Genomic DNA, 27481 nt, shown 5'->3' on the forward strand with positions numbered 1-27481 from the left:
TGTCTATTAATAACATATGTGTTCTAGTTAGTGGTTTAAGATAGATAAATTTTTAAAAATCCACATGAAGGAGACAGTTATTCAAAAACTATAAGTACATGATATAAAATAAAAATAATTTCATATAGTTTCTTATAACTGAGGTGGAGGAAGGAAGCAAAGGGTTGGAAAAACTGGGAGACTATCAACAAGTAGAGTGCAATCACAAAACTGTGATTATTAATGAGTCCCCTGCCTTGGGCGGGCATCAGTGGGGCTTCTGTTGCAATGCTAGCAATTTGTTGACATTTGTTTCTCTTTGTCTTTTACAGGCCAGGGATCAAATTTTGAATGCTAGAAAGCCCTGACACTGAGCTATAATGCTAGGACTCTGTTGAATTATTCCAAACCATTTCAACTCAAGATGGTTTGCAAGCTCACTGCTTGCCATTTCTGTACTCATTGAAGAAACAGTAAACAGAATGGAACTTTGTAAATTGCACCTTTGTGTGCTCTGGGTCCATTCATTCAAAATGACAACTTTTCTGTTCGTGAGGGAGTGCTTCTAGCAGAACCAGCCTTGAAAAGTGTCTCTTTAAAAGGTCAAAGAAATGCTATCACTCACTGGCTCTTCTATCCTTTCTTGATTAAAATTCTACACATTCTTCGATGCTCATGTCAGGCTTATTTATTTATGACCACTCAAGTGTCACCAATCTCTCCCTTTATTTAACAACAGCTATATCTATTGTTTGCATAGATGCATTAGTAATTAATTTAATGCATATTTTATTTTGTTCATGTTTGTTATTTTTCTTATTTTGTATCTTTTGAATTAAAGTATATAAAGAATCCACTGAAGTTTTAAACATGTTTGTATATGCAACATTTAACAGCTTAACTTTTTAAAAAACTATACCTGGTTTGTATAATATTCTAAAGGAGAGAGAGGGAGGGAGAGAGAGAGAGAGAGACAGAGAGAGAGAGAGAGAGAGAGAGAGAGAGAGAGAGAGAGAGAGAGAGAGAGATTGCCTTGCGGCTCTGAAGTAGGACTGAAACCTTACAGACTAACAGTGAATGTAAACTTTAAAGTTCCTGATTAGAAACATGAAGACCATGTTTGTGAAAGACTAGTTGGTTTTCCTGGAAGATACACAAGCCTTATAGTGGCAACAGATCTCAGGACTCAAGCCTAGAGAAGCAACAAATGAACTCCACATCTCTAGCTACTCAAGAGAGTGGCTACTGGAGTTAGGGACATCTATGGATGTCAATCACTTCCCAATATCACAGTAGTGCTAAGTTGTGAAGATGGAGAAAAACACCATTCAAAAAAAAAGAGACTAAAACATAAAATCACTGGATTGATAGAAGAGAAAATGTCTGAACCTGTATTAAATATTATAAAAAATGTACTAAGAGATAAAAGGAAGGTTGACTAAAATAAAAAATAATGCATGTACCTTAAAGAGAAGGGGAATAAATTCTAAATAGTTCTCTTAAAATTGCACATTCAATAAAGATATAACAACTTTAATGAAATGTATTAGTAGAGAGGAAAAACAGTTAGAAAATTTATATAAAATAGCAAAACAGAAGGGGAAAAGAAAGGAGGATTCTCATTTTCACATTTTAGAATGTGTTAAGTATCTGAAGTGAAAATGCTGTTCAGTGATAGAAGATACAGTTGTGTCAGGGGAAGCAGACAGTGGACTCTGACACAAAGCTGGTGTGTGACAAACATTCAGCCAATGGTAAAGATGGCATTTGATGTGAAAGGGTCAGGGATGAATTAGTCAATAAGTAGCCATGGATTTTCTGCTATTTGGAATGTCAACTGGTCGCTTGTTTGGATGCTTTGGGTCCCTGATAAGTTCATCCAGATTTCAGAAGGCCACCAATGTTTGCCTATTGTTCTTGACCACATTTCATATGGGAGGGTTTTATTTCATATTATAGTGAGCTGAAAGCTCAGTACACCTTTAACTTTTTGACACATCTCACTCAGTAGCCCAGCCTGGACTTGAACCCATGCTCCTCCTGCATCAGTTCCTTCCTTCTGGAATTACAGGCATGAGCACCACACTAGGGTTAAATAGTCATCACTTGACGTGAAATGTAACCTACCCCATTTTCCAGTTAAAGTTCAATCTTCTGTGATGACAATAAACTGTAGAAACATATAATTTCCTTTGCTTAGAACTTTGCTTATGTATCTTTTTCTTTTGGTTTTAGTATTTGATTATTATTTAAAGACTTAAGTATAATCTGCTTATGTCCATAATTTCTTGCACTGAGCTCTGGACATCTACTTGTTCAAATGTCTAAAAAGTATTCATGAAAATAATATAAGAAATAGGATGCATATCTCCATATCCTCCCACAGCTGAACATTCAAAAGGGCAATCATTAAAAAATCCAAGTATCTAACACAGAAAGTTTCCATCATGATATATGTTAGGATTTTACATTTGTTTTTTAAAATATTGATTTGATCCTTATATTGTATATTTCACAATTTTATTTGCATTAATTTTACTTTATTTACCTTCTCCTCTAACATCTTGTGCTATTTTTTAAAGATTTATTTATTTATTATGTATAGTGTTCTGCCTGCATGTATGCCTGCAGGCCAGAAGAGGGCACCAGATCTTATTATGGATGGTTGTGAGCCACCATGTGGTTGCTGGGAATTGAACTCAGGACCTCTGGAAGAGCAGCTAGTGCTTTAAACTGTTGAGCCATCTTTCCAGCCCTAGGATTTTATATTTGTAATTTAAATGTAGATTATAGAAACCTTAAATTAAAAAACCATTAGGAACTGATTAGATGGCTCATGGGATAGAGGCATTTGCTGCCATACCTGAGTTCCATCAAGAATCAACTTGCTCAAATAGCCCACTGATCCATACACATGCACTACCAAATGTATGTGCCCACACACCTACACAGCATACACACAAATAAATGTAAAAAAAGTGTATAAAAATTTTCCTGGTTTAAATCTACCTTTATGTGCTCAGTAAACCAATTAAAAACTGAGTGATTCTGTTTCCTCACTTCTGAAATGGGGATACTGTGGTAGAATATTATTTTAAGGTGTGTTACTTTTGTTTATGTTGCATTTGTTTAATTCTGTGAAGCTGTTTGACTGTGCCTGTCTAAAACACCTGATGGTCTAATAAAGAGCTGAATGGCCAATAGCAAGGCAGAAGAAAGGATAGTCAGGGCTGGCAGGCAGAGAGAAATCTGGGAGGAAAGGAAGGAGAGAAAGAAGGAGGAGGATGCTGGTGGCCAGCCACCCAGCTACACAGCCAGCCACCATGGAATAAGTAGGAAAGAAAAGAAATACAGGAATAGAGAAAGATAAAAGCTCAGAGGCCAAAGATAGATGGGGTAATTTAAGTTAAGAAAAGCTGGCTAGCAACAAGCCAAGCTAAGGCCAGGCATTTATAATTAGGAATAAGCTTCTGTGTGTGATTTGTTTGGGAGCTGGGTAGTGGGCCCCCGAAAAGAACAAAAACAACCAACAACAGAATATTACCATTTGTCTAGCATGCCTCATTAGAATATCACCAAGAATAACCAAAACTTCTGAGTAAGGTAGTAGAACAGAAGTTGCCTCCAAGTGATCAGGTTAAGAAGAGTCAGTCAAAGAGAAGGGATTCATTTGCACAGCGAGAAAGAGAAAGCCTCCAGAAACCCACAAAGGCAGTGAGTGGCAACATGTGGGAAAAGTGCTGAGAGAGGACAGGCTAGGTGACCCTCTGGAAGAAGACGACCAGTCCAAACATGGCCCTAGACGAGTGACTGCCCAGTGGAGAAGATGGAGCAGGAACCTCATCCTATGCTGCAGGTTTTATTGAGACAGTGGTTCCACTGAGGGAGAACACGGGAACAGTGGAGAGGAATCTCATTGCTCTCTCTGTGGGACTGCAGGGCAGTGGCTGCATGCTCTGTGGAGAAAAACTATTGTTTAAAACTGTGCTCCTGAGAGGATCAAGAATATGGAAGAACCTTACGTTAGGGAGTGTGACCTTTACCTGCTGCGGTCCTAGGATGAGGCAGAGGTCTAGGAGACAGCTGAGAGCACATGCAGCAGGAAGCTCAGATGAGGCATCAAATTGCTCGGGAAAGGCCCTTCTTCCTGCAGTGGCCCACAGCAGACCTTATCAACGGAGACTAACCCTGGGTTTGATAGGCCTGAATCTGAGGTTGGGGGATGATAGGTGCCTGGGCCAACTGTCACTCACTGCCGTAGAGTCTGAAAAGTCTGAAGCTTCATGGAGTACTGGACACTCAAAGCTGCATCCTTCCAGTAAGAAGATCAACAGTTACCGGGCACAGGAGGATAAAGATAAGTCTTCCACTTGTATAGTTTGTAGTGCTTTTTTTTCCCTTTTCCCACTTGGAAGACACTTTCCAGCGAGAATACCAGCCACTCCACGGAGGTACAATCTGGAGTGACAGGAATGTAGGAAAATCACTTAGCCCACAGGCTTCAAACTAAGTGTAACTAGCAAGGCCCTCGGTATGCACAGCAGGTAGTCACTGAAGTGGAGACAGCTCAGACAGGCATTGGACAGTTGTCCAATCTGGGCTCCATATCAGCATATCAGAAGCTACCATAAACGCAGCTGCCCGTCCCCCATTCAGAGAACTGGAAAAATCTGATCCAGTTCTCTTTTCTCCAGCCCCACCCCCACCATGCCACCCAGGCTTCCACTGCATTCTTGTTTTTGCTGCATAAGAGAAGAAAATTTCACTTTATTGTTATTTTTTTTTATTTTTTATTTTTTTTGGTTTTTCGAGACAGGGTTTCTCTGTGTAGCTTTGCGCCTTTCCTGGAACTCACTTGGTAGTCCAGGCTGGCCTCGAACTCACAGAGATCCGCCTGGCTCTGCCTCCCGAGTGCTGGGATTAAAGGCGTGCACCACCACCGCCCGGCTCACTTTATTGTTATTTAACTACAGAAATTTCTCTTTTACTATTTCATCCCTCCTCGTATATACACCTAATTTTCCTTATGCCTTTCCCATTATTGTGTAATCTTTCTTCCTTTCTATTTTTTTCATCCCACGTGTTTCCTCTGTTTTTAAAATTTTTTATCACACTTTTAGTAGTATTGACATTATTTGTGATTATTCATTTAATAGAAACTCTTATTTTTATTTTTATTGCTCATTTTACATTTATCTAATTTTGTTTTTGACATTTCTTAGTATTGGAAGGTTCTAGAGAATTTTCTATTCAACAAACTCAGAATCCCATGAGAGATTTTCTAAATCAGGCCATATTCTTGATCACAGAGCTGTATTTATACACTACAAAAGCATTAAAACACTTGATGTATTTTGTCAGATCACCTTGCACCAAAAAAAAAAAAAATGAATTCAAAATAGATCAATGACTTTAATGTAAGACCTGATATCTTGAAACTAGTATAGGAAAAATATGAAAAATACTTCAAGATACAGGCATAGCCATGGACTTTCTGGAAAGAACTCCATTAGCATATGAAACAACACAAGAATTGACAAATAGGATTCAATAACATTAGAATCCTTCAGTACAACAAAGGAGACATTTACCATAGTGAAGAAACAATCTAAAGAATGGGAAATAATCTTAGATAACTGTACATCAGACAAAGGATTACTATCTAAACTACATAAAGAATCGCAATAGTTAAACACAAGAACAGCAAATTATCCAATCAATGAATGTGCTAAGGAACTATCTAGGCATCTCTTAAAAGGAGATCTGCAAATGGCCAATAAATATTTGAAAAGATTTTTAATATCCTTAGCTATCTGGAAAATGCAAATTAAAATGGCTTTGAGATTCTGTCTTAAGTTGGAATGCCTTACATCAAGACATTGAATGACAACAAATGTTGGTAAGGCTGTGGGGGAAGAGGAACCAACCATTATTCATTGCTGGTGACAATGTAAACTTGTAGAGCCACTACAGAAGTCCTTGTGGAGGTTCCTAAGAAACCTAAAGACAGAACTACCATATGACCAAGCCTATACCACTCTTGGTATGTAAGTAAAGGACTCTAAGTCAACACAACACTAAAATACTTGTACATCCATGTTTACTGTTGCAAAACAGCTAAGAAATGAACCAGCCTACATGTCCATTAACAGATGAATATATAAAGTAAATGTGCTACATACACATAATGGAATTTCATCCAGACATAAAGAAAAATGAAATGATGACATTTGCAGGAAAATGGATGGAACTGGATACAATAATGTTAAGCAAAAAAATAAAAAAAATCTGGATTGAGAAAAACAAACATCATATATTTTCTTTCCTATGTAGAATCTAGGTTTAATTTATGTGTGTCTATGTATCTATGTTTATATCATAAAGGTTGAAAGATGAGTATGAGAGGTGAGGAGAGAAAAGAGAAGTCAATGAATCCATGTCGCATGAAAACAGAGGGGGTGGCTACTTCTGCGGAGGGTAGAGGTCGTCAAGAGCAGGACAGGAATGATGGGGAAGACAGAGAGAAATGAAGGAGAGAGTACAATGTCATGAATATGTGAACATCATTACTTTTTATGCTAACAAAATACTAATCATAAAGAAGAGAAAAAGAGTTCATGGACATTAGAGAATACTGGACACTCTAAATAATTATGTAAATACTAATTGGCGTAGACTGTTATTCCTAAGCTTCATTTTATTCTAGACTTTATTCCTTATCTTGGTTTTAAACTAAGTGTATTTAAGTGTATAAGTGTGTGTCTGCCAGTTCGTTTGTGCACTGCCTCTGTAAAGATGCCTGTGGAGGGCAGGACAGGGTGCTGGGACCCCTGGGACTGGAGCTACAGGCAGCTGTGAGCTGCGTCACCTGGGTGCTAGGAACTGAACCTGGGTCCTCTGGAAGAGTAGTAGCAAGTGCTCTTAGCCACGGAGTCATCTCTCCATTTTGCTCACCGGTTCTCAAGCGCTGCACTGCCAGCAAAGAGCAAGTAGTCCTCGTAGGTAACTTGGTGTAGGAAGTCCCATCAGCCACCAGGAACAGGGTGGGGCTTCAGCAATGGCGAGAAAGCACCAATGTCATCCGTGGTTGTCACAGGACAGGTAATCCAAGTCCTGAGCCAGCCCAGCCTTGGTTGGGAGCTCTGTTCTCTACCCTTTCAGCCGTCGCCTTGCTGATGATCCTTGTATGAATTAATACCCACATCACCTCGTGAATAGTGACAGGAAACTCAGTGCTCTTCTCCCCTTCACATCACCTCAACAGTCACATTCATTTGTTTCTCACTTCTGTCCTGTCCCTCTTTGCCCAGTCAGAGGTGCTCGGGTCTTCTGCCCAGGACTGCTCAGTTTCTGGGTCAGCAGTGCCACAGAGTTCTTTGCAAGGGCCTCCGCTGAGAGGACTGTGCTCTGATTTAATGGAGCGGCCTAGTGTTTCCCTCTGCCAAGTACTGGGCAGCAGTCTACATAGAAGTTTCTTCTCTCCTGCAGGTCTACATCTGTGGCCTCAAGACCCTGTTATCTCATTTTCCATGCCCATGCTATCCGTGGCCCCTTTGCTACACACACCCACATTTCCCAGGCCCGTGCTATCCGTGGCCTCCTCACTACACACACCCACATTTCCCAGGCCCGTGCTATCCGTGGCCTCCTCACTACACACACCCACATTTCCCAGGCCCGTGCTATCCGTGGCCTCCTCACTACACACACCCACATTTCCCAGGCCCGTGCTATCCGTGGCCTCCTCACTACACACACCCACATTTCCCAGGCCCGTGCTATCCGTGGCCTCCTCACTACACACACCCACATTTCCCAGGCCCATGCTATCCGTGGCCTCACTATATACACTCACATTTCCCAGGCCTGTGCTATTCACGGCCTCCTCACTGCACACTCACATACAAGTGGTAAGTGACAAATGGGAACCTATTTTGTCGTGAAGTCCAAGAGTTAATTTCCAGTTTAAAGAATGTGTAAAGGATAATAATGAAACAACAAAAAATGGAAACACCTGTCTTCTATCAGCCGAAATGGGCACTTCAATATTTGACACCTCATTTCACTTCTCACAGTTTGACGGAAAGAAGGGGTATTTTTTTTCATGATAAATCCTAGCACCATGGTAGTAATTATCATATTTTCCTCATAGTGAAAAGAGAATCATGAATATTTATTCATTTTTTGTATTAATAATAAAACTTAGAAACTTTTGTAATATTAAAATAGTGAGAGAAATCCAGGTCTCAGAGAAGCTTAGATACTAAATAATAGAAAAATGGGGATACTGGAGATATGGAAAGTTTGAAGGTGTCTAGTGTTGCCAGAGAAAGAAGCAACAGTGACCCCAAAGGCAGATAAGAACCAAGAATGACAGAGGTCTGCTCTAGAAATGGACTATTTTTCCTAAATATTGAAGATATTCTGTAAGATGTTCTTGCTTAAAACTGAATTCTAGATTAAAAATTATATACATATTTTAAATTTGGAAATTCCCATAGAAACATTCAATATAGTAACCATCACAACCTAAATATCATTTCAAAACTATTATTCTTCATTTTAGTTTATAATAACCTTTTAAGCCTTAATAATCAATAAGCAGGGAATATCACATACTTGCATAAAATTACATAATAACTTTGGCTGCATCAGAATTCTACGTTTTTATTTTGTAGCTACAATCACACTACAAACTGATGCTATAATAAGGCAGCTTATTACTCACTCTATCAAAAGGAGAAAAATAAATTGACAAATTTTGTCAATATTGGATGAGGGTTCTGGTTTTCCCTACTTTGATACTTGTCAAATGACCACGTGGAGTTTCATCTTCTTTGTTTTCTTCCAGATAAGTATGTACAGCCAATTAATGCAGGCCCTGTGGACCCATGTGAAGACTGGGGTAAGGAGACAAAAAGGGCAGTGTCCGTGCTACACTGTATCTGTCCTGAGTCACTTCCTGGGGTTTGAGTTAAACAGTTAGAACCCATTTATCTCTTCTCTGATATGGCAAACAGATGTGCTGCCAGTCAAGACATCACAAATAGCCTGGAATGTCAGCCTTTCCTACTGAGACAGCACTTTTCATCTGGATAAAAATACACCAAGTTTCTAAAAGAGAAACACTGGCTGCCGGTCAGGGTACTTCTTCACGCTGGCAGAGCAGAGAAGATAACAGGTCCCCGGGGGCTTGAAAGGTGTTGGGATGCTGAACTGCTCCATCTTTAAGCCATCATACTAAGATACGGCTTCTAATTTTATTTGCTACTGTTCACTTTCTCTTTTATAAAAGAATGCTTTCACAGATTAAGCAGCATTACATAAATCAAACACATTTTAAGGGTCAATGCCAAGAAAAAAATATAACTTAATGAAAATGAAAGATTGGCCATGGTTTAAATGTCACAAAGTTCCATTGTATTGGCACAGGGGAAAAAAAACCCAGGATTTTAGTGTGTATTTGTATGAAAATATAAAAGATTATGTGTCTGGCATACCTTCCTATTCAAAGAAATTTAAAAGCTTCTAGAACTTAGGAGAATTTTTTTTTCTTAAAGTAATTGAAGTTTTTAGCTTTTTTAGTGTATGAATGCCCCTTTAACTAAAACATTTATTTAATACAGCAATAAAATTTACATTGTGAGGACCTGTTCAGGGCTTAGGGAAAATGTGGCAGGTAAAATAAATAAATAAAGACATTGTTTTTATTTCATGCAGAAGTTTTTTTTCATTATGTAGTTACTTGTAGCTACCCATTGTCAGAGTCAATAGCAACAAACAAGTAATTTTGTAACAGAGGTGAAACTTTGTAGTCAGAGTAGCAGGACAAGCTCTGTATACCACAACTAAAGATAAGACCTAAAGAATGAAGAGGAGGACCATGCTGTCCTGCTGATTTTCTCATTGCTGTTTTCACACATCTAACAAGGAGCAACTTAAGAGGGTTTCGGCTCACAGTTTGAAGTGACACAGTCTGCCAGACAGGAGAAGGCATAGTGGTGGGTGACTTCATGGTGACGGAAGTGGGCAGCTGGGACCCTTTACCTTCTTATACCTTGGCAGAACAGGAAGTAAAGAGCAGATAGGAGGTGGAACAGGGCTATAAAACCCCAAGGTCTTCCCCCAGTGACCAACATCTCCAGGTAGGCTTTACCTCCCAAAAGTTCTACTACTTCCCAAAGCAGTGAAACCAGCTGGGAACTAAATGTTAAAACACATAACTCTGCAGGGTACATTTCACATTTGAATCACAATACATACCAAATTGATTTTTATTCATTTAACTGTAATACTAGGACTTGAACTTATGACCTTATGGATACTAAGTAAGTGCTCCAGAGATATACCCTAACCATTGCCCTTTTATTCTTTCTTGTTTTAGTTTTTTTTTGACATAGGGTCTTGCTGTGCTGCTCAGGCTGGCGTAGTGTGTAACCCAGGCAAGCCTTGAACTTGCCAACTTCCTGTCACCGCCTTTTAAGAAGTAGCCTACACCACCAGGCTCAGCATAGATTTTAAAATGACCACTTCTGGAGAAAAGTTACAAGAGGCAAAGTCAGTGACAGTTCCCAGAGTCTCCCAGGAAGTGAAGGTAAAATGCTTTCTGCTTCTGCTTCTGTTCTCTTTGCTCTGCTCACCTTCTGTGCCAGTGGTTATGGGTAAAAACATCATTGATTGATACCTCAATTTTCTATTTTGCTTTGCATTTGGGGAGACCTTCTAAAAAACCTGCTAGTATAATTGGTGCTCTCGTTTCACTTTCTTGCCTTGGGGTTGTCTGTTACTTCTTCATAACTGTAATATCGTCTCCTATTTTTATAAAGAGGTTAAAGAAAATATTTTTGAAAATTTCATTTTCCTGCATAATTCCCATGTTAACTCTTTTCTGTCTCCCTCTGTTCTTCTTTTCTTCTTCTCCTATTTGTGTCTCCACCCTCTCTATAAGAAGTCTGGTGACTCTTCTCGACAGATTGCATATTCAGTATCAAGAAGTAGGGAGGTTAGGGCATGCTGACCAGTGTTAGAGGGGAGGAGGTCTTGCTAGACTACACCTCCTTATGAATCTTTAGTTTTGTCATTTTGTGCTGTTGGGATTTTTGAAAGAAGAGTCTCCCTATTTGCATCGAGGATATATTGCCCAAACTCCCAGACTTTAGTGAGAAGAAATCTGGATACCTTTTCACTTACGATGCAAATTTTACTTAATCCCTCACTATGCCTAATACCTCCTCAGACCACAGATAGTATCTTACCCTTCAAATATCTACAAATTTCAATCTTGGTTGACAAGAAGTCATTGCTGAGCAGAGGATGGGATCTGAGGACCCAGTGCTTCCTACATACATTTCCAACAGGTCACTCCGTTTCAGCCCTACCATGACTCACCCTCCCCATTGTGGTAGCAAGGATTGCAACAGATCCTTGAGTCTCTCTTTACCTACTTCAACCTGAGGCTGTTTCCCCAGTGGGTCAAATAGTGCAGTGTCTCTCCTGTTAGCACCTTGTGCTCATGTCCATCTGCTTTGCTGTTTCCCAATTGTGTTGCTGTAAACGCTCCCATCTTAAAGAATCTCATTTCGGGGTTGCTCATGTGGTGTCGGAATGTCAGGATTCACTGGTGGTATAGATTTGTTGTCTTTATCCAAGAATTCCATATGTGCTTCAAAAACATTTTACCTGTCAAGCATCTTAAATGTTACTGTGCCACTTGATTCGCTGACAATGAAGAATTTAATTCTCATCTCTTAACTTCTACATAGCAGTCAGCATCAAACCACTCCCCATACCTTCAAATACTTCCCTTAACTTGTGGACACTGTGTGCTCCTGCTCAATCCCCTATCCTGGACCCTTCTCTCCCTACCATCATCAAAAGCTGTAATGTCTGACTGAGCAGTGTTATAGTCTCACCTTATTTTAGTTAATCCCCTGTGTCTAGATGATGCCAGTCAAGTTATTTATTGCAACTCCAACTCTAGATGTCACTTATGAGAAATAGATTTCTTTCTCCAGTGGTTCAATTGTCTCCTTCAGACACCACTAAGACAGTTTAGATTAAATAAAAGCGTATGCTCTTACATTGTCACATCTGGTCCTCTTTCAACATTCTGCCTAGGTAAAGTCACTACCCAAGTATCCAAGCTAAAGATTAGATTTATCCTGAATACACCCTCATTTCATCCCACAATTGCTGTGGGATGGTCTGTATGTCAAATGTGTTGCTGATTGGTCAATAAATAAATCACTGATTGGCCAGTGGCCAGGCAGGAAATATAGGCGGGACTAACAGAGAGGAGAATTGCGAGAACAGGAAGCTGGGTGAGGGAGACACTGCCAGCCGCCACCATTACAAGCTGCATGTGAAGATCCCGGTAAGCCACGAGCCATGTGGCAAGGTATAGATTTATAGAAATGGATTAATTTAAGATATAAGAACAGTTAGCAAGAAGCCTGCCACGGCCATACAGTTTGTAAGCAATATAAGTCTCTGTGTTTATTTGGTTGGGTCTGAGTGGCTGTGGGACTGGCGGGTTAGAGAGATTTGTCCTGACTGTGGGCCAGGCAGGAAAACTCTAGCTACAAATGGCGCCCAATGTGTTGGCAAGAGTTTCCACCTAAAACCTGAGTAAAAAGATTCTAAAACAGAGCTAAAAACAGCTCCTAGTTGTCTCTTTCAAGCTAGTGGCAGCCTGCGTGTTTGAGCTACTATGGCGGGTTCCTGGCATGTGCGCTGGACCTGCAGTATGGCGGGAATGGGCCTCTACAAGTGACACATTAAGCTGTGTGGTGGCTTTAGCCTTTGCTAGTACAAAACAACAACAAAAAAAGAGGTTTCTGGGCTACACGCTGCTTTGATAGAAGCATAGACCCACTATTTCTGAGAGTTGATGGCTCCCAGAGCTGGCAGAAAACATACCACCGCCATGTTGGGAAGCTAAAGTGGGTGGAGCCAGCAGCCATAGCGCCAGCGCCATTTCAGGCTTAGAAGGCTGCAGTTTAAAGCAATAGGCTCAAGCTAATATAAAAAAATAAGCCACATAAAGATGGCTACCACACAGAGAATCTGGATTATGTTCTCTTTGATATTCGTAACTAAAGAAAAACATTTGATTACAAAAGCTGTTGAGTTATGCCAAAACATATATTTTAAAGGTACCTTGACTTCAAAATTTGGATGTAAGGATATGTTGCTTTGGAAAGGAGGCTCTGCTTTTGTTTCCACAGAAAGCCAGAGGCTATGGATTTGTTCCAGATTAAGATACATCAGGTTTGACCAGCCAAGACCACCTGAAAGGTCTCCGATGACACCATGGCCCAGATGATCCAACATCCAGAACCATTTCAAGGCAACTGGCTCAGACGATACACCCTCATGGACTACTCCATAATCCTAAAATATTCTTTGTGTCCCCATAAGATACAGCACCCCCTCCAGCAGGAAGTGGTAAGAGAAGCTACGCCCAAATTCCCAAATATACCAAGCTGACTTTGGAGATGTGTAAAGGTTAAAATCTTTTTTTTTAAGAAAAGAAAAGGGGAAGTGCTGTGGGATGGTCTGTATGTCAAATGTGTTGCTGATTGGTCAATAAATAAATCACTGATTGGCCAGTGGCCAGGCAGGAAGTATAGGCGGGACTAACAGAGAGGAGAATTGCGAGAACAGGAAGCTGGGTGAGGGAGACACTGCCAGCCGCCACCATTACAAGCCACATGTGAAGATGCCGGTAAGCCACGAGCCATGTGGCAAGGTATAGATTTATAGAAATGGATTAATTTAAGATATAAGAACAGTTAGCAAGAAGCCTGCCATGGCTATACAGTTTGTAAGCAATATAAGTCTCTGTGTTTATTTGGTTGGGTCTGAGTGGCTGTGGGACTGGCGGGTGAGAGAGATTTGTCCTGACTGTGGGCCAGGCAGGAAAACTCTAGCTACACACAATTTCAACCTTTCTCCAAATTCCACAGCTACTATGCCAAAGACAAATGCACTTCACTTTCTATTCTCTGTTTTTCCCACCAATTTGTTCTCCAGATACTAGTATCTCTCACCAGAAATGGTTAACTAGCCTCCTTCCTCATCTTCCTGATTCTATTCTCTTGTATTTCTATCTCAACCACAGCCTAGTTCTCACATGCTCTTTCTGAAAGACTTCATGTCTCTGCTTGAAATACTGTTTTTATTTGCATTTCGTGTGTCGGCTTACATCCTTAGCTTTGGGTGCACCGTGAAAGATCAGCCCTTCCCTAATTCAGCTTCATCTCACGTTGTGTTAATCCCTCGTATTTCTGAACCTTAGTCTAACTATTCATTTTTACTTCCTAGAGTTGCCCTGGGCCCTTTCTGACACAGAACTCCTGTACATGCCATTACCTCTCCTTTGTCTAGTGACTATTATCTTGATTTCTAAATCTCGGGTGTTACTTCTTTCAGTGTGAACTAAGAATTCTATCTTGCATCCCTCTCTGTTACATAATAATGCATTTATTTACACAACTTGTGTTCCCACCATACTAAGAATTGCCAGAATAGCTTTGGATGTCTTTTTATTCTGAGCACAAAATAGTGTCTGGTTCATAGTTGATGCTTGTAATTGTCCTGTGAGTGAATAATACAGCCAATATAAAAAAATGAACTGTTACTGATAAAAGCAAACTGTATTTTCATTATATACTGAGAAATGCACATAATTTTAAAGAAAATATTTTTCAAGGAAGATACTGTTCTGGAGAGTAACCATTGACCTCCTTACTTTCTTTGTTTTGCCCATTGCCTTCAGGATGGAGAGATTCAGGTCTTCAAGTGCAGCCAGTACATTCTCATATTCACCCAAGTGCTGAGAAAAATATTCTGGAAAGTAAAAGGATTAAAATCAATTTATGTCAGAGTCTAGATAATCATAGGACAAAAATCTCAACTGATAATTTACTTCATAAATCAGCAAGCAACCTGTTGGCTATATATAAAAACCGGAAATCTTTCAAATGAGACTAAGGTAGCAGTATACTAATTTCATGAGGAAAGTAAAACAGAAAAAGAAAAATAGCCTAGCTGAATATAATTATCCACAAAAGTGTTCTTTCCTACAATGCCCCCCAGGAACACGTGAGTTTTGGTGTGATGACAAGGTTGATTCAGTAAAAGGTTATTCTCAACAGGATATGATCCTAGATCACAATAGGACAGTAATTTGAGAAAAATGTAAAACTGCTATTATTTCTTCAAGGAAACATTTCTGAAGGATAGCTTTCCCTCCAAGTTTGGTTCTGCAAATCACAAGGGAGGTCTGCTGTGGCTCTACTCACAGATATACTTATGTCGTGAGTTGTTTTTAATAATCTCAGCCACTTATTTCCATGAAGCAAAAGTCATATTTATCATGTTTTTCCATTGCTAGGAATAACTACTGCCTCAAAAATTATGATTAAAATGAAAACATGGCACACAAAATAATTTCAAATTAGTTGAAATGTGATACAGATAAAGGGAAACTTTATTTACAGAACTTTATATTTCTGAAATCAGAGACCTCTGATCTTAACAAACATTCATATTCTAGAAAGAGCAGAACTTTCATGTACTGTGTTCTGGAAAACCAATAGCCCTTACCAGTCCTATGAACCATCTATTGATGAACTACTATTTATTATTGTATTTCTGTAATGTATCATGATATTTAAAAATTACATTAGAATGATATCAACTCACATGCAGACTTAATTTTGGGCTATACTGTAATATGTTTGATAAAAGCTGCTTTTGTTAATCTAATACTCCAGATAGAACATTTGTTGAGATTGGTATTAACAAAAGTGGAGGCTGGAGATTTAAATCAGCTGGCTAGTATGCTTGTTCAATATGCACAAAGCCCTGGTTTCTATCCCCAGTACCACATACGCCATGTGTAGTGGTGCATGTCTGTAATCCCAGCACTCAGGAATTGGAAACAGTAGGCTCAGATAGTCAAGGTCATCCTCAGATACATAGAAAGTTCAAGTCATGCCTGGATTACACGAGACTTTGTACTGGACAGTTGACTAATTGGATACCCAATGTATAAAGTTCTCTGAGAATAAAAAACAATGAAGCACAAACATTCTAGATATTGCCATAATGCAGCCTATGCATACATAAATTAAAAACAAATGAAATATTTTTCCTAAAGCAAAATACATTCTTGATTCTGCAGTCTCTAAAACACTGTGACTCATCCTTTATAGAGATTCTTTTAGGGAAGAATTAGTGAAATAATAAATGAAGAAATACTCTTTAAATAAATGAAAAGTAAGATTTTAAGTTTTGGTTATGCTATTAATTTTCTGATAGGATTAGCAAAATATTTGTTTTATCTGTGTAGTGATTGTAATAAACGAAATCCATGTGGACAGTACTCTTTATGAATCAATATGCAGTTAATATTGCTGTAGAATATTCATAAGATGGGAAAATAATGTGTATCAAGATAGAAGCAATATTAAGTTAAAATAAGCAAAATATGCAAAGAAACATGAAGAAATGATAAGTTTGTTCATTTTTATTTCAATATATGCACAGCCTCAAAGAAGATTGTGCAGGAGTTTTACATGTAAGGAGTGAGAATTCATACTGTGAAAATACAAGAGAATTGAGTGTGTTAGAGGCTTTACACAAAGCAGCTAGAGAAGAAGCTATTTTCAATTTAAAAAGACCCATCACAGAACTCTTCTAATCATTCAGGATCCAGCGATGGCTTGCACCAAGATGGCGGCGACGAAAATGTTCAGATTGCTGATACATTTTGACACATATTATTTTAAATATAAATATGTGAAAAGTAATTCTGGATTTATGTGCACATTTAAAGTAAAATATGTCTTTCTGTATTTTTTGCAGGCATATACTTCAGGATGCTATAAGGAAAACTCATTGTGATAAAGGCTCCTTGGACTTGAGATTATTCTAATTGAAATGAAGACAAGAATGAGGCCAGGTGATGTGAACACAGATGTTGAAATTGTACAGACATCAAATAAAGGAGCTAACAGAAAGAAGTACAAATTATATCTAATATGTAGAAAATTGGAAAAGTTAATCTGCGTGGAGTAATTTGATTTGAGAGACTTTTGACTTCCACACAAAAGAAAATCAACGGAACTGCAGTGATGGCTCTGGAAGGTCTGGGGTGTCACTTGGCTTGAAGACCATCTTCCTCCCAGACCAGAGCTAATCCACCAGTGAACGCCAAAAGGTGAAGTGGTTTACAATGTGCAAATGAGAAATCTGATGGAATTTTTCTCCCAGGCTTTGTATTTAGAAATAGCCAAGTTCTCTAAAAGATACTTTATTAGCATCAACAACACAAAATATCACATGTATTTACTGGCTTATTTTGTTTTTTTATTGCTGTTCTTGAATTTTTAAATTGAGATATCTGTGTTTTGACTGAAAAACAAAACAAACCCAAATAAACAAAAAACAAAGGGACTAATGGATAGAGCTTAATTGGTAGGGTGATTGTTTTGCATTCATGATGGTCTAGGTTAGATCTTTACACACACACACACACACACACACACACACACACACACACACACACACTGAGAGAGCCCAGGAGTTTTCCTTTTTCCTTTATTGTTTCCTTTTTCCTTTATTGTTTTAAGAACGTCACACACACTGAATCTATGCCACCCTCCCTCTCCCTCCAAGTCCTCCTGTATCCCCACCTCTCACTTCAAAATTTTTGACCTCTTCTAAATGATTATTGTTACACACACACATGTACCTATGTAACATTTTGAGTCCATTTAGCGTTGCTTATATGTACATATGTCCGGAGCTGACCTTTCAAAATAAAGATGCCTTTCATAGTCAAGACGTTTGGCTTAGCTAGCAAAGCGTGGTGAAGAGAAATTCAGGTTTCTTTCCATTTTTACATCACGTGTGCTAGCACATGCATGCAGAGGTCAGTACAGCATATGAGGAAACTATGTCTGGAGGCTTCAGATAGGAACCCCTCAGGGTTTCATTCATTTTTCCCCTTCCTCATTTACACATCTGTTCACTTAGATTCCCCACATAGAGAGGGCACAACCACACGGTAAGTGATATAGCAATGACTGATTCTGAGCATGAGGGAATGACAAGACCATCCCTGAATAACAGCTTGAGCTGGGAAGCTAAGCAAGGTGGTGAGGCTCAGTGTCCTAAGATCGTCAGTGAGAGAGGAAGCTGGATGAGCTGTGAACACTCCTCACTTAGTGTTCTCCTTTTATCCTCAAGTTTAGGTTAGTGTTCTCAACTGTCTGTGTCAGAGTCCTCTGGAGCCTCACTGATTTTCTTCTCTGTGGACCAGCAGTTGGAATTTTAGATCACATCATCTCAGGCTCACAGGCCTGCTGATTCACAAATGTGCTTTAATAAGAAATGAGGTGATTTATGGGTACATTTAAGTTTGGGAAGCATGAATCTAGGGAACTTGCTACAAATGAAGATTATTAGTAAAGTCTCATCTGCTAAATCAGAATCTTGTGGTTAAGGCCCAGAAATCAACATTTCTACAGATTCTAAAAGTTTGACATGAAAATTAAATTTAAGATGGCTATGTGCAACAGGTAGGAGAGACATTTTGAAAAGAAGAGTGTTGTAGAATATTATTTTAAGGTGTGTTACATTTGTGTATCCTATGGAACATTTGTTTTAATGATTCAAAGATGTGTTGCATTCTTCTATGTTGCATTTGTTTAACTCTGTGAAGCTGTGTTGCTGGACATTTCTGATTGTGTTTGTCAGATTACATGGGATAAAACCCTGTATCTCATCTCACTTAGTTGCTTTTTCTGCCTCATTTACAAGGTGCTAACAAGGTGCACACTGTGGAAGTCATGTAGATTCATGAGAATGTTTTCTGATACTATTTCCTACACTGACGCAGTAGCTATGGGTCCTTTTGTTCTGACTTGATCTTCTTAAACCAGACCTGAAATTCAACTTGGAAGATTGAATTGCAGAATAAAATCCAAAATTTCATTAGAGATTATTCTAAGAGAGTTTGATAAGTGTGAGTGATCAGTCCAAAAAACCTTAACAGAAAAATGTACCTTAAAGAACCATGCATAATCAAAATTCCCTTGTCTATCTTGAAGGTACTATCCACATTCACCAATGGTGATTCAGCTTATATACTCAGACAACGCAATGTTATTAATTAAAATATTATTTATATATTACTCTCACAAGTTAGACTGCAAAGATATTTTAAAGTAATATTTTAATAGATTTTGAATTTAGGTCCATAATTGAATTAACTGGTGAATTAAGTAAAAGCTTAATTAAGCTAAGATCTAGATGCCTAGAATCTGTAATTGGTTTCTAGGAGAAAGTGCATGAAATCTCTGTTCTGTCAATCAAACCCCACCCCTCCCACGCCTACAGGGAACTTGCATGAGATGTGACTCGACATATTTCACTTGCTGGCACAGAAGCCTTGGTTCTGATTAAAATCCAACTTCAATATTTATCTTATATTCAAATAATAATTTGAAATGAAGCTGCAATCTAGAAATAAAAATGCATATTCTACAGCAGAGAAGAGGATTATAACAAGAGTGTGAATATAATCACTGGATTTAAAAATATAAAGAAATTCTGTGTTGAATTAAAGCCCAATCACTTTCTTTCCTACAACTATGGGGAGAGGGAAGCGTTCAAATTCTCCAATATGTACAGAGTAGATGACTAATCAAGTCTCATTATTATAGGGAAAGAAAACAAAATTCTGCTTGGATGATTAAGTGAAGACTCACAGCTACGCTTTAAAGTTTAGTAGTTTTAGGAGAAGACAGATCTGTAAGATACTCCTTAAGGACAGACAGACAACAGAGCAAACAGACAATAGTAACTAAATGTTTTTTGAATTAAAGATATTAATAAGTTATTTTTTCAATTAACTCTTCTTACTGAGGCAAAGGAATTTTTTAAACAATTGGAGAGAGTTGTTAATTTGGCCTGCTGCTGTGGTGATATTGTGTTCCCCAAAATATTGTGCACCCTAATAAACTTATCTGGGGTCAGAGAACAGAACAGCCACTAGATATAGAGGCCAGAAAATGGTGGCACACACGCCTTTAATCCTGTCACTTGGGAGGCAGAGATCCATCCGGATCTCTGTGAGTTCAAAGCCACACTGAAAACAACCAGGCATGGTGACTCACGCCCTTAATCCCAGGAAGTGATGACAGAAAGCAGAAAGGTATATAAGGCATGAAAACCAGGAACTAGAGCTGGTTAAGCTTTTAGGCTTTGGAGCAGCACAGGTCAGCTGAGAGGCATCCAGTCTGAGGAAACAGAATCAGCTGAGGAATTGGCGAGGTGAGGTGGCCGTGGCTTGTTCTGCTTCTCCGATCTTCCAGCATTCACCCCAATATCCAGCTCCAGGTTTGTTTTATTAATAAGACCCTTTAGGATTCATGCTACATGCTGCACCCAAACATCTGAGAGAAACAGGTCTCCAAATTCACGAAATGAGCAAGGTGGTTGTCTCAGTTCCTCCCATTATCTCACCTTCACTGGCAAGTGTTGTGGACCCGTGAGAATGGATTGCAACTTGACCTTCGTGGGCTTGGCCGTTCATCACACATTTTGGTGTCATGGTCCAGGTGAACTCTTTCATCTGTTTAACCCAGTAATTGTCATGTGTACCTGAAGCTACCTGTGACTGTGTGAAGGTATGGCAGGATTTCGCCATAACTCCAAAAACCTAACCCCCTGTGATACCCAAATGCCTGGCTTCTGCAATGGAACTTGTTTCTTCAGTTGGATGCTTGTCCCTGAACCAGAGAGGCATTGTGCAGGTATTATGCAGGAAGCATAGCGTCTAATGGCCACTGAAACATTCGAAAGCTCCTGGTCAGTGGTTATCATTTGCTTTGTTCAGTTGCTGCCTTCACACTGGATTGTGACACACCATCCTGGCAAAATCTCTGTTGATCTGCTGGAGGGTCAGCAGTCTTCAACAGTAGAAAGTGTCCGTTTGGATGATTGTGGTGAGCTCTAACATTGTAAGAAGTCTACAGTACTGAGAAATATTTGTGATTTCAATGAGGAGTGTTAGAAGACCTTTCTTCTAGCTACCTAAATGTTTCAGGCTGTCTAGACGATAAAATCATACTTGAGCAAAAGCGGTATTTGACACATTCGTCTCAAAATGAAAAATATCAAATCTTCCCATATGCAGAGACATATATATCTGTTTCAAGTTTAGTAGTTTCCATTTTCATAACAAAGAATAAATTTCAGATTATTTACTTTCTACATTTTTAATCTCTGCCCTCTGATCCCAGCCACAAAAATAACAGAAATAAATGAAGACTAGGCATTTGAAAATATTTCTTTCTCTGCACTTGTACATTTTTCAAAAAGGCATTTAAGTTTCTAGAATAATTGCACAGATATGGAACAAAGTTATTTTTATATTTCAAGGATACTGTTTTGGAAAGGCTGCATGTTAGTTATGAAGCAAATGGAGAAGCTGCATTTAGCTAGCGAAGAATTTGTTTCTGTAAAAACTATTTCACAATCCCAATTCTCTTTTCATGAGCAAATTAACTAGGCCCGACTGTTTAAGTAATATACACACCGAGGCCAAGGACACACAATTCCAGGACAAGAAAACCTCGACTGCTCTGCCAGATGCTTTGCTTTACTTCCGGACTTTTAACACCAAGGTGTGAGAAGTCTCTCACCTTACATTATCCCTTTTCTGAATCAAATCAACAACAGTTTGGTTGGTCTTAAAGATACTCACCACACAGTTCTTCTGTGTCAAGATTGCTGAAAAGAGAGAAAAAAAGATGTTACTCTTTGTTAATGGTTTTTCACTTATCTTTTTTTTTCTCCAGAGCTGAAGACTGATAAATTCAAAATATTGGGATAAAATGTTAATAAATATATTACTGTCAGAAGAATAATGCCATGGCCATGACCTGTGGTACAGAAATGAAAAGATACTTTGGTATTAGTCAATTACCTCACACATGATACAAAAGATCTTCCATGGGTCCGTCCATAGCCCTTCATTTAAGTTTCTAAACAAATACAGTTATTCTCCAGTCCCCATAACTGTTTAATAACAGTGTGTGGTTAGGATAGTTCTCTTAGCCATTCTACATTGTTGAGTACTTGCACGTTATTAGTAATGATTAAATCAGAGTCTGTCTTGAACAAATAATTCTGTATTTGTGCTTTTCCTTTCAACATACTAGAAAAATAATACACAATAGCAAAGAACATGAGCTCTGGGGCCAGAACGCTTGAGTCCAAATCTTAACTCCACAGTGATCTTGGATACTTTACCCCAATGAGTCTTATTGTCTCTGGCTCAAAAGGCTATTTCAGTGTTCAAGTGGATTGGGCAAAGGAAACTGGGATCACTGGGGCAAAGTTGATCATTTAATAAAAGCATCATGATTGCTGACTTAACAGAACCAGAGCTGACATACTTTTGAAACAAGTTTGCTTCAATGCTTATTTCAAGTGATTTCTAAGTTGTAATAGTTACATGGCTCAAAGTTCAGATATAAACAATAGAAAATCATTACAATTATGAAGAAAAATTCAAAATACTGGGATGAAATGCTAATAAATATATGTGATTATCAGAAGAATAATGCCATGGCCATGGTCCAAGAAGGGTATGGTACAGGAATGAAAATATACTTCAGTATTAGTCAATAAATCGTTATAACTAATCACATTATGAGAGAAAGGAGAAGCATACAATTTTAGCAATGGTAAATAAGAATTTAACTATAATTCCTGTTTTTAAAAATTAAAATACGAGGACTAGAAACATACCTCTTAAAGATCTAAAGTATATGAGGATCAGCTAGGAACATGAGTTTGAAAAATCTTAGAACTTCCACTTGTCACATGTCAAAGTTCAACATACACTTTCATAGACAAGTCTTCTTGTAAGTCATAGGAAGGGTTGCCAGACATGAGAGACACTGTCATAGCATTCCATCACCAGCCCTATCATTCTTTGTAATGTAACTAAACTCAAGATTTCATTATATGACACCAAATATTCTATCTTGTATTTGAAAATTTTGATACTTCAATGCATGGTTTTGTAAATAGATTTGCCACTAGACAGAATATGTAAGGTCTGTTGTGTTAGTTTTGGTGTGGGCTCCTCATTATTCATTTGTTTATTTCACAGACATGTATTGCTACATATTAGATATAATTGTAACTGCCATTAATACCTGAGGCTGCAATATATATCAAAATGAATATATTAGATTCCTAGTCTCTTGGAGCTCATTTCAAAAGTAGACCCAGAGGCCAGACACAGTGGCACTTGCCTTTAATCCCAGCACTCAGGAGCCCCAGGCAGGCAGATCTCTGTACATTCAAGGCCAGCCTGGTATACATAGAGAGTTCTAGGACAGTTAGAGCTACATAGTGATACCTTGTCTCAAACACACACAAAAAGAGGTAAACTCATATATAAAATAAATAAATTACAATAAATCAGTTGATTTCAGAGAACTGGAGAACTTTTCTCAGGGATCAAAGATTGTATCTCAGGGGAATACAATTAAGCTAAAGTTCAAAGGTTAAATGTGAGTAGAAAAAGTAGATGAACAAGGGATATTCTTATTAAAAATATTTTTTCAATAGAAGTTAAAAGCGTGACTAGGAATTCATTCAATTTCAGGGAACTAAGCTATTCCTTTGACTGAAATGTGGGTCATCAGTGAGGAAATGGGGCTGAACAAATAAAAGGCCTAATACAACAATATATGAAGTTCCTCTTTGCTTTCTTATCAATCTGGAATCACAGAAAAATCTAAAGGTGAGCCACTTGATTAGATTACAGTTTGACTAGGTTACAGCTTGACTAGGTTACCGCTTGACTAGATTACAGCTTGACTAGATTACCGCTTGACTAGATTACCGCTTGACTAGGTTCTATTGACAAATCAGTTTCAATTAGGTAGTGGTAGAAAAAAAGCAAAGACAGAGCCCCATTTGCAGGTTACCGAAGTATTCAGGGCTCACTGATGTGGGTGGAGCACACAACCCAGTGTGTACCAGTCTCATTCACGAGGTGGAGCAAGAGGATATCTTTGTATTTACATTTAATACTAACCTTTACTTTATTTTTGTGTATACTTATACAACATACAAACAAGTATGTCTATAAGTCTATATTTGGTTTATAATCTAATAAAACAGTATTTTTTTAAGATATAGTTCTCGATACCACTGCCCAGGACTCCACTTTTCCTATATTAACTAACAAGGGAGTGTGGTCTGTAGCAATTCTCTCCACTAGTGGTAGGCAGAGATGAGGAGAAGGGTGGGAAAAAGCTGATACTTGTGAAAAGTTTTGAAGAGAAACCAACAGAATGTTTTAAAACACATAGGATTCAGGGTTAGCTAGCACAGGCATTTTGTAGGATCACTGTAAGATATAAGATTTTGTTCTAAGTCTTACTGTTTTTATAGAACTGCAGACTTGAAAAGGACTTTAAAGTGCATTGGTTTTGTACTTGTTTTCTTCAATGGTCCACAGGTTCATGATGAGATTTATTTTGAATTTCCAAAAGAATAAACAGTTCCAATTTATTATTGAAAATTAAATTACTTGGAATACAGTATAAAGTAGAACAGCTAGGAATAATGAACACAAGAGCCCTGCTCGTTCATTACTACAAAATGATGCTTGTCAAGTGTTCGTGGCTCCAGCATGTTGTATTCAGTCGTTTTTGTGCCATGCTGTTAGTAGTGGGTAGGAAGTCATAGTTCTCGTTACAGCAGGCTTACATGGATAAATTACAATGGGACTCATTTCAGACTGTGATCTATTACCTCCTGTAGTAAGGCAAGATTTTAAAGGACACATCAGCTACAGAAGAGTCCAGAGTGTATCTGGTAACATGCAGGATTTTCCTGCTTCTTTCCATGTGTATAGCAAAAAGTCCAATGGTATTTTACCAATGGCATCATATTAAAATAAAAGAGAGAGAGGGTCAGGGTAAGAGAGAGAAAGCCAGATGAAAAGAATGAATTCTGGTTATAAACAGTTCACATTCCTACAGAAACAGAACAGGAGGGGTATTAATAGAAGAACCCCTTCTCATCTTGCAGCCAGAAAGGGATAGAAACCAAACACAAAGCTACCCATAGCCATCTGACTGGCAATAATGAAAATAAAGACAAAGAAAGCAAATGTGCAGTAGATGAGTAGCCATGTGAATTGTGTGTTATTATAGAATCACTAAATGCAACTGAAGAGTTCTCACTATCATGGAATATATATATATTCAAAAATTATACAAATATCAAACCAGAAGTAAATTGGCAATATACATACATATTGGTCCAAAATTATTTGGAAAAAGTGAATGAATATGGTGGTAGTGGACCCACACTACTCTTGGGTGATAGGACGTCAGGGAAGTTTGTTTCCTCCTTTTACTTTTCTAAAATACCGTTGTCTATAATCATTACATTTCCTTCTTAATGGAAATGATAAATTTTGTGGTTGGACTGAAAGAAATCAGGAAAAGTAAGGTGTTAAGGTTAACAGGTGAGATCCATAGTTTCTTTGCACGCACTATGCAACAGCCTATGAGTTTGCTTAGTAGAGGTTGCATTCAATCTGTTCATTTTGACCCAACACTCAATTTTAACACTCCACCACTTGACATTCTGTGTATAAGAAACAGTGACATAGTGGGCAATATTTAACAGCGTTCACATCCAACCCGAAGGTCCTGGAAGCTGTACTCTACTGTGCTGTGTTGTGCTCTCTAAACTCTGATGAAACCAAACTTCTCTCTTAAGTATGTTTGCCACTCAGCAAAAGAGAGAATACCATGGCACTGTGGTCGGTAACTCACGATCCCCAGCTCTCAGCTTAGGTTATGCCTCAGAACAATTTTATATTCATATCAATATTCCTATTATCTCTCTTAGGTATTTTCCTACAGATTTACCTGCATTTCAGCTCAAAAATACTAACAATGGATTGTAACTTTCCCATTGAAAGATCACCATTCTAAACTCCTCCTTTGCTGTTTCTGATTATATTCATTTCTTTATAGGCTCCTTTCCAAAACTACAATTTCCATATCCTATGTATCTTTGCTGAAATCTTTAAAGCTCAAGTTCATGTAAGAATTTGAACTCTCCTAACATTGAAACCAATTAAAATTAAATTGTTTTTTACACATTAACACATCACATATATGGGAGATAAGCTAGAGTTAGAAAAGGCACATTTTTTTTCCTTGAGCTTCAAGTTATTGATTCATTCAGCCATAACATACTAATTATTTCCTCTGTGCCTTGTAGTAAGCTGCTTTTTGTCCTCAAAATACTTGTGTCTTATACTCAGTATGTGAAATAAGGTCTTTGTAGATACAATTAAGATGGGGGTTATATTGCATTAGTATGTGTGCTAAGTGACTTCCTCTTTAGTTGAGAAAAGGAAGAAAACTTGGGATATTGAGACACAGACACAGAGAAGGCTTGTGGAGTCAGGCAGAGATTGGAACTGTTCTTCCACAAGCCAAGAAATGCCAGCATTTGCCAGCTACCACAAGAAGCTGAGAGAAACAAGAAAAGCTTCCCCACTTAAGACTGGAGAGAGCAAGGTCTCGCTGAGCCCGTATGCTGGACTTCAGAACTGTCACAGAATAAATTCCTATTGTTTTCAGCTACTCTGTTTATCACATTTTCCATAGTAGCTCTAGGAAACTCTTAAAGCCTTTTCTAATATCATGTGTGGGGTTCAAGTAGCCATGCACATCAAATAGCATCATGTTTTGCTCTCTGTGTCTCTTCACTGTCCTTTGGGCACTTCATGAACTCAAGAGATAGTTTAAAAGTTGGGTGTTACTACACTGCATTATGGTGAGAAATGTAAACAGATAGAGCTGGTAAACCACTGCTAACATGCATGGAGTACTGAGCAGGAGCTGTAGACCCCTTGAGCACCTTCCAGGGCACTTCACTCTACATAAAGACTCTATGACTTACCTGTTTCTTTCTCATTGTACAAGTGATGCTGTTTCTTATTAGAAATACCCATCCTATCCATTGAGTGAGTGGTGTCACCTGTATGCAAACCCAGGCACATCTAACTGGAGAGCTCTTGTCTTCTCATATGGGAATCTGGAGTCAGCTGCATACAGAATAGTCAGCTACAGTAAGGAAAGAGGTGAGGCTCTGAGGAGCCCTTTAAGAATATTCACCGGGACTCTTCATGCAAATGCACCACTTTTTAGACATACGAAGGAGAGACTAGGAAGTTCTCCAATTTTGTCTTCCTGGTGGGGCTCTATGCCACCCCACAGCAAGGACTAGGCACCATTCACCGAATATACAAATACTGAGCAGAGTTACTTCCACTCTGCAGAGACTCTTATTGCTCTGTAGAACTCTACAGAGATCTAAATGATGGTTTTTGGACTGAATCTATTATTTCAGGCACAAATGGAGGGAGAGGGAC

At 38.5% G+C, this 27481-nt stretch overlaps 1 protein-coding gene across 1 annotated transcript in view; it reads right to left on the reverse strand.

The window, feature by feature from the left end:
- Necab1 (N-terminal EF-hand calcium binding protein 1) overlaps positions 1–27481 on the reverse strand; it is a 150075-nt gene that overhangs the window by 68230 nt on the left and 54364 nt on the right. The window contains exons 4-5 of the mRNA XM_059255604.1: positions 21761–21786; positions 14732–14829 (exon numbers count right to left, since the gene is read on the reverse strand). Of these exons, the coding sequence (XP_059111587.1) occupies positions 14732–14829; positions 21761–21786 (124 nt within the window). The remainder of the gene's footprint in view (positions 1–14731; positions 14830–21760; positions 21787–27481) is intronic.

The sequence above is a fragment of the Peromyscus eremicus genome, chromosome 2 (genome assembly GCF_949786415.1).
Source record: "Peromyscus eremicus chromosome 2, PerEre_H2_v1, whole genome shotgun sequence".
NCBI classification, from domain to species: Eukaryota; Metazoa; Chordata; class Mammalia; order Rodentia; family Cricetidae; genus Peromyscus; species Peromyscus eremicus.